The following is a 9,019-nucleotide window of genomic DNA, read 5'->3' as shown; positions in this document are numbered from 1 at the left end:
TTAAAATTTTTTCAATATTCTACAATTATGTTGGTTTAATTTTTTTTTTAGAGAGAGAAAAAAATAAAGTATATATCTGTTTTTTTAATGGACCAATAATGTTGTGTATGAAAGGGGAAATTTTTATAAGTAGATGGAAAGAGAAGACTTTTCAAGGGTTGCGGCTGATAGTGCTTCAATCCAGGAAATGTTTTATTGTTTTTTTCATCAGTTTAATTTCTTGTTCTTTCTTTCTTTCTTTGATTGTTTGAAGTTATTTGATAGATTTAATCTGAAAAAGAAGAACACGTGGGAAGTGGCAATGAAGCACCTCACATTTAGACTTGGAAGGACCACTTCAATGGCTTCCCTTATTTGCACGCGGCCTACAAAGATTCCCCGCCGCCATCATATTTCTTTTTCTATTTCCTAAACTAACCCTCACTATCTCACCCCATTATATTCCATCTATCACATTCTTCTGCAAAAAAAAAAAAACACTTAAAATAAGAGTGAATATCTATCCGACTTTGAGAATTACTTCGAAAAGACAACGAGGTTTCAAAAAAAAAAACATTCAATTCGACTCCTGATTTATTTTTGAGATTGATTAGTCTCTGTGCAAAAAAAATATTAATTTTTTTTGTACAAAAACCTCGTTATCTTTTCGAGGTAATTGTTAGAGACTATTTTAAATTTTTTTCTTAAAAAAGATAGATTCTCATACGGTTATTTTTATGTAAAGTTAATATTTGAAAATTATTAGATAGTAATTTGATCAAATTTATTAAATTAGTTAATAATTTTTAAATAAATTTTATTTTAAAATTATTAAATATCTAATTTGATTCTGACAAAATTTACATTTTATTTATAATTATTAATACTTTTTTATGATATATAGTTAGACTTTTAAGTAAATAAGTTTTTTAATTTTGATAAAATATGTCAATTTTGGTCTTTGTTGTGTGAAATAATAATAATTTAATTTAAGAAAAAATGAATTTTTGATGTCATCATCGAGTTACTATTTACATTTTTTTTGGTGACTTACTATTTACATTTAAAATACATTAATAATTATATCTATATAATATTTTTCGGACAAAAATTTTTAGAATTATAGTATAAATTTTATATAGCCATTTTTTTGTCCTGCGTTAAATTTTATTTTTTTAGAATAACAAAAATTACATTTTAATTTTTATTATAAAACTTCTGATACTATATTATAAAATTATTTATTTAAAAATTTTAAGAATTAAATAAAAGTATATATATATATATATATATATATATATATATATATATATATATGTATATATGTATATAACACCCGACTAATGCACATGAATAATTATAATTTAGATTGGGGTTCGAATTCTAGCTTCTTTTTTTTTCTTCGATCATTGGTATATATTCAATCAAAAAATGGGAAGAAAAATTAAATGATTCGTGACCCATTTTTCTTTGGTATTGTCATTAAGAATTAACCACTAATCATAAATTTTTACAGATTATATAAAACATGCCTCATAACTATAATACCTAAAACGTACAAAAATTACTTATACAAAATTTTTTAAATAAAGTTTCGATTTGAGATGAAATAATTATTATCTTATGCGATTCAGAGATATGGCACATGTAATATTGCAGGTCCCTAATTCTCATAATTCATAAAATCAAATTCACCGCCATTGAATTGATGAAGTACATTCATAAAGTTACCCAAGCATCATCGTCCCTCATTAGTGATTATGGATTGGACAGCAAGTAAGTAATTTTGGACCCCTCCTATACTAAGTTTAAAAAAGTTTTCCGTACCAAATCCATCAAAGCATGAGAGGAATTTTGAGTTCTTTCCAATATAATCCTACTTAGGTCGTAAATTAATCTTTTTTTTATCATAATAAATTAATTCTTTATCTCGTTAAAATATTTTTTTCAATTTTAAAAAATATTAAAAAATTCATACATTTAAATATATTTTTTATAAATAAAAAAATTTACTAGAGAATATATGTGTTTTTAACTTTTGAAAGTTTTGTCCCAAGTTGAAGATTGGAGCAAAGGCACCAATAATAGAGAACCACGTCTAAAATATTAGCATCGTTTTGTCACTTTTTTCTTTAACAATCTAGAAACAACTTTGGAAGAGAGAGGCTTGGTTCAGGTCCCGTGGACAAGGTTGCAAAAGTAGGATTAATTAATAATATAATAAGAGTTATAATAGGGACTTCCATAAATAAATTATTAGTAATTAAACTAAAGTAGAAAAAAGAAAAGGCGCCCCGTGTAGAACCAATTATACCATCTCTAAATTATTTATTTATTTATTTTTCATTATATACTAGTCACTAATAAATCAACCTAGCTAGGGAATTAGGATGGGAACCAAATCAACAACTTTAAATAAACATTAATAATAATAAAACAGAACAAACAAGCTGATAATAATATTTCAAAGAATGAAATCATATTCATTAAATTAAATTACAAGTATTTAATTCCACCCCCACTAAAATAAAGAAAAGTAATTCACAGTTCCATAATCCTTATAATAATCCACAATTTAAATAAAATCTCTACTGTCTATCATAGATTCTATGTGTATATGATGAATTTATTTTATTTCTAACTTCTAAACTTTTCATCTCTCCGACTCTATATTCCACAACAGCTAGCCCTTGTTTTCTTGTCTTTTTCTTGAAATAAATAAAATAAAATAAAATAAAAATTCCCCAGGCCCGTAATCTTGTTCAATAATTCCTATGATGTTTTTCACATGTTGTCATTCATGAGTTGTTGCTCCAAAAACAACATGTTCTCAACATTCCAAAAATTGTCCGATGTATCCCCACTTTGCATCCAAGGTGTGTTTGACTCCACCATCATCATGCTTTGAAGATCCATTCCTTGTTCATGAGAGAACAATGTTTGAGAAGCTTGGTAGAAATTATTATCTCCTAGATTATTAATGTTGTTACTATTATAATAATCATTAAAATCCGAGATTGGAGTCCCAAACGAGTCTGATGACGCTGCTGTGCTACTATTCTCTGGAGTGTTGTAACTTTGTGTGGTAATTTGTGAACCCACAAAATCATTATTGGCCATAACCGAAGGAGGAGTACTAGTAGGTAGCATCATTTTCCCATTGTGAACCTCAAAATTGTTATTGAGGTTGTTGTTGTAAGTGAATGCATTATTATTATTATTAATGCTGGTGTTGGTCGGCGCTACGACTGTAGTTGTGGTGGTGGAGGCGGCCGCGGCTGCTTGAATGCGTTCAACCAGCCGTGGCATCCAAAGGTAGCGCATGGCGTCTTTAAATTGCTTGCTATTCACGTCACATTTGAGTTGTTTGGCATGTTTTTGAACACGAGTTCTCCAATAATTCTTGATCTCGTTGTCAGTTCTTCCAGGCAAATATTGTGCAATTTTAGACCACCTGATCAAACCAAACAACATTGTTAATTTCAAAATTTAGAATGATCAAATATAATTTTTAATAATTACTATATGTTTTATTTAACTTATATTTTTATAATTATTAAAAAAAGTAGAAACTCAGGTGCAGTCGGTTTCACGTAAAATTGATATGTAAGAGCCGTTAGATGATTTAACAAATCAATTTTCATCTTACGGCTCTCAACTATCAACTTTATATAAAGTTAACTCTATCTGAGTTTTCACCTTAAAAAAACTTCAATTGTATAATTATTAATAAAACATTTTAATAACAAAATATAAAATGATTAATATCTAATTATTGTTAAAAATCAAATAAATAATCATAAAATATAATTTTTTTAATAGTGATATAAAATGTTAATTATGGTTGTATGAAAAGATATTTAGATGAAGTAATAAATTATTACCTGTTTCCCCAACGAGTATGGAGTTCAAGGATGAGAAGTTGTTCCTCAAGTGTGATGTTACCACGACGAACATCAGGACGAAGATAGTTGAGCCACCTCAATCTACAACTCTTCCCAGTTCGTTTGAGTCCTATACATACAAAAACGATAAAAATTAAATTAATTGAGAGAACACAAAGAGTGCTAATAATAAGAAGGAGAAAATTAAAGAAGATAAAGAGCACTTTGAATTTTCCGTTTATGTATATGGTCCTTTAATTTGTTATTATATGATGACAATAACAAATTTAAAGTTATGAGTGGAGGTATCAATCTATTCTTGTCTTTCTCTTTTTCCCATTTCGCATACAACAAACAAGTTGCAAGTTGCAAGTGCGTGCTTCCAACCAAAGGCTAATATTCATTTCAAGGCACACGCAATAAGAAATAGTACATGTCATTATTATTATACCATATCATGTCAAGTGATTCAAGTGATGATGAATAATCCGAAAACTTTGGCTTTCTATAGAGTTTATATCTATATTTTGATTCATTTTAAAGAAAGAAGATGATATAGATAAATTAGAAACTAAAACTCAGGTGCAGTGAAGAAGTTGACAGTTAAGAGTTATTAGATGTTAATTTAATTAAATTTGTGAAATCATTCAAGAACTCTTCACCATCGACTTTACATAAAGTTAATTAAATTAAAAAAAAAAAGCAAAAAGAAAGTATGAGTACCAGCAGACCGAGCAAGGGAATTCCAGCGACCTTCGCCATGAGTGGCAATGTAATTGATGAGTGTGAGGTCTTCATCCACCGTCCATGGCCCTCTTCGGAGATCCATCATCTCTTCCTCCTCGCTCTGGCTTATTAAGACGGCGCTCTTGTTGCTGTTGCTGCTTCCTTTTACTTCCATTTTGATGATCGATTCTTATTCAATTCCAGAAGAGATTCAAATAGAAATAGAAAGAGAGAGAGAGAGAGAGAGATTCTTATGTTGGAAAATGAATTAGTGTTATGTGGGAGGATCGGATAGCAGATAGAGTGCTGGGGGCTCTTTATATATAAATAGTGAAAGAAAGAGAGAGAAACACAACTAGCGATTAAGAACTAATACTAGTAATATAAGATTAATTAATTAATTAGTAGTATTAATTAACTACCACTTGAATGTTGATACCACGTAAATTTGGCTTTATTTAAACTTGAATTTTGCTAGCTACTTTTTATTTGTATTTCGTTAAATTTTTTTATTTTTATTAATAAAAAATCAAAATTTAATTTTTTTCATAAAAATATTCAGTATACATAAAGAATTAATAATCAAATTAAGTTCATCACATATTTTTATATTTTATACAAATTAATCCTGAATAATTAATAAACATATAATAAATAATAAAAGATGGAAATTAAGGTATAGTCGATTTTACGTAAAGTTAATAATTGAGAGTCGTTAGATAAAAATTTTATCAAATTATTCAAATTATTTAGATAAAAAACCCTAAACAGTCCCTGGGATTTATTTCAAAAGACAACAAAGTTCTTAACAAAAACAAAATTACCCAATCTAATTTCTGAGCTTTATTTTTATGGGACTGATTAGCTCCTGTGTAAGTGTTTTTTTTTCTTTTTTTTGACACAAAGACTAATCAATTCCATAAAAATAAAGTTCAGAGATTGGGTGGGTATTTTTTTTGTTAAGAGCCTCGTAGTTCTTTCGAAATAATTGTCAAGGATCGAATTGAGTATTCACTCAATCATTTAACGATTTTTAATTATCAACTTCATGTATAGTTGACTGCATCTAAGTTTTTATCTTAATATAATTATTTAAAATAAATAATTTGTACACATGTATGTATGTATATGTACAAGGAGGAACTAAGATGGTTTGTTAGTTTGACTTTGTTGGCCACTTGGAGAATGGAGATTGTGTGCGCGTGCGTTCTAAGTAAGTTCTTTGGTTGAGTTGAAGTTGCTGACTCCTAGTTTCATTTTCTCCTCACAAGTCCCCATAATACACACAACTTCATCCCCAATACTACTAATTAAATCCATAATGCACCCTTAACTCTCTCCTTTTCCATTTATTCAAACTTCAAACCATTCTTTTAATATAAAATGAGGGTTTCATTATGAAAATTCGGCTGTTACTTTGCAGTAGTCCAACACATACAATTTTAAACTTTAGTTCCCATTTTGGTAGAAAAATAATATAATGTTTTATTAGAATAACTCATCAATAATTCTAATTTAATACTCTTATATATGCATGTTTGTCTTAGACGATTAATCATATATATGAATTATGATTGTGATATTCATACCCAAAAATGTGGAGTTTATACATAGAATCTAAGACAAATAGGAAACTCAAATGAGAAAATTTAAGAATAGTAACATGATGAGTGTAGTTATAAAAAATATAAAAATATTATATATACAATAAAAATAATAAAAATAAATTATTATTTATTTCTATGCTGATAGAGTAAATTTAGTAGCTAATATTTAGTATATATACACACAACATTAACTATGAAAAATATTAATGTTATCTCTTGATATATAATTAGCTAAGAATGAACTCATATATATATATTGAAAAAAAATTAAACAACTTAATTAAGTGCCAAATATGATTAACTATAGCAGCCTAAGCAGTATTCCTTGTACAAGGTAACAATAAATAACAAAATGACAATTTCAGATTTCTGTTTACTTATTATCATGCATGTACTTACAAGTTACAAATCCTTCATCAATAGTATGATTCTAAATTCAAACCTATGTACATTGTTTCAGTAATTTTAATTTAGCCATTATATATAATTGAGAATTAGTATTTTTGAAATACTTAAAAAAAATTATATTATATATGTAGCTAATAATAATAATAATAATAATAATAATAATAATAATAATAATAATAATAATAATAATAATAATAATAATAATAATGTAACTGAGGAGCATCTTAGGCAGCATTGGGGGATAGAATTACAAGTTCTGAATTCAACAATTGCATGATGAAGATGATGATGAACAGAGGCCAATTTTCTATATTTAGGACGGCTGCAATGAATTTCCCATTTAACAATCCTTTGAATTTTCGTAATTATGTTTAGACTTGGAGGGAGAAGGGAGGGACCATTTCCTAATAAATCCCACCATTCCAATAGGTTACTATATATTATTATTACAGCTTCTTAATTAATAATAAATAGAAAATTGTTTCTGTACACTACAAATTATTACTAGACTAGTTTTATTTTAATATATATCATTGTGATTTCTGAAGGAGTGGCACTGCCTATATATATTACTAGGAGTTAGCTTCTACTAAAAAACTTTATGTGAGATCACTACTTTATTTTTTTTTTGTTTTTTTTTTAATTTTCAACTTACTTACACTATAAAGTATAACCAATTACTTTTAGTAAAATAATATTAAATATGATTTGCCTAATGTTATTGTTATTATCCTCTGGCCCGATAATTATTAGTATTGTTTCACATAAAATAATGTTTTCCAAAAACTTAAATCGATAGAAAAAAATACATAAATGATTGGTCTCTTTTAAATTTATATTAATTTTTTATATAATTTTTTTTGTTTTTTATTTGTCTTAAACCTTTTTTGAAGAGATAATATATAAAAATCAAATTTAAAATTTTTTTTTTGTTATCAAAATTTTAATACCATGATAAAAAAATTATTTTTTTCTAAAATTTAAACCGATAGAACAAAAAATACAAATTGTTATATAATATTGTTTTCAAATATGTGTATATATTACTATAAGCCCTTAATTATTCCTCTTCAGTTTAATATATTCTGAAATAAAGGAACTACATCTAGGTTCCATTAATTAGATCGAGCAGAGAACAAGTTAGGAAAACCAAGATTTTAATTTACATAAAATTTAAAAAATACGTAAAATATAAAATTATATTTAAATTTAAATTTTTAAAATCGTTAGATCTAATAAATTTTTTTTAAAATCAATTAATTATTTAAAATTATAATATTTAAAAATATTAAAAATTAAATAAAGATTTTAATTTATATTTTAATTAGGTACACATATGCAGATATGCTATTGGAAAAGCTTCAATTACATTATAGCGTCATTTGTTGGCTTTTTTTTTTTTTTTTGAGTAATCCTACATATTTAAATTTTTTTTGTTAACCAAATTTAATTAAATTAGTCTAATATTAACAAAAGTTAATAATTATTCCAAATTTTATTATTTAACTTGGTTGAATTTGACTTATAAAAAAATCTGGTGGTGTAATATTATTCTTTTTTTATATGAATAAAAATGATATAATAGCATTATTATTCGAAGAGTTGGTGTTTCTCTTTAATATCGGGTTAATTTTTTTTTAAATTGTTTTTGTACATATCAGATTATTTGATTTGTGGAGGAGGGAAGAAGAGTATGAAATTAGAGTATTCGATTTCAATTTTAAATTTTGTATTGTTTAAAAATATAAATTAGAGGGTCTGATTTATTTTTTTATTTTGAAACAAAAATGGATCCTCCAATTTTAACTTTAAAAGTATTTAATTTATATAGATATTGGAAAGTTTGAGTTTTGTATTATATATATATATTTTGCAATAAATTGGATCCATCAATTTGAAAAATTTTATATTACTGTGATACACTTTCATACTATTGTGATACACTTTGTCTCCATCATAGTTGTCCATTACACTTATGTCGCCTCTATTTTAAAATTAAAAAGTGTCCTTTATTTGTTATGAGTTGTGGATATTTTTGTGTGGAAACAATATTTATTTATGTGTTTTGGGTGTTAGAAATAATAAAACGTAATTATTATGGCTTCATAATATTTTTTTGGTTTGTAATTTATCTTTGATGTTAATATCCAAAATGATGTGTTATGGATCAAAATACTGTTTTTCAGTTGAGCTTGTATGAACAAACAATATATATATATTTTAAAAGATAAATATTAAAAAGTTATTAAAATTTATTGATTTTGATTATCAATTAATTATTTATATTTAAAAATATGAGATAAATTATGTTATTAAATTATTAGACTAAAAAATTTAAATTAAAAAAATTAAATTAATAATTAAATAATAATTAAAAATAATAAATTTTGATAATTTTATAATATTTCTCATCTT

General features: G+C 25.7%; 1 protein-coding gene across 1 annotated transcript; it reads right to left on the bottom strand.

Annotated features, from left to right (window-relative positions):
- Positions 1-2,430: 2,430 nt before the first annotated feature.
- LOC112702957 (transcription factor MYB108) lies at positions 2,431-4,942 on the bottom strand. The gene is made up of 3 exons (XM_025754214.3): positions 4,587-4,942; positions 3,864-3,993; positions 2,431-3,433 (listed from the first exon to the last, which is right to left on the bottom strand). Exons 1-3 carry the CDS (start codon positions 4,762-4,764, stop codon positions 2,764-2,766), a joined length of 978 nt encoding a protein of 325 aa, XP_025609999.1. The 5' UTR covers positions 4,765-4,942; the 3' UTR covers positions 2,431-2,763.
- Positions 4,943-9,019: the final 4,077 nt, after the last annotated feature.

Source organism: Arachis hypogaea, chromosome 1 (assembly GCF_003086295.3).
Source record: "Arachis hypogaea cultivar Tifrunner chromosome 1, arahy.Tifrunner.gnm2.J5K5, whole genome shotgun sequence".
NCBI classification, from domain to species: Eukaryota; Viridiplantae; Streptophyta; class Magnoliopsida; order Fabales; family Fabaceae; genus Arachis; species Arachis hypogaea.
The sequence above is the reverse complement of the archived record's forward strand: the minus strand, read 5'-3'. Positions and strand labels throughout refer to the sequence as shown.

Excerpts from the sequence above, each read along its gene's own strand:
- LOC112702957 (XM_025754214.3), bottom strand. The coding sequence starts at position 4,764 with ATGGAAGTAAAAGGAAGCAGCAACAGCAACAAGAGCGCCGTCTTAATA. Across the intron at positions 3,994-4,586 it reads TTCCCTTGCTCGGTCTGCTG|GACTCAAACGAACTGGGAAG; the intron begins GTACTCATACTT and ends TTGTATGTATAG. Across the intron at positions 3,434-3,863 it reads CATACTCGTTGGGGAAACAG|GTGGTCTAAAATTGCACAAT; the intron begins GTAATAATTTAT and ends TGGTTTGATCAG.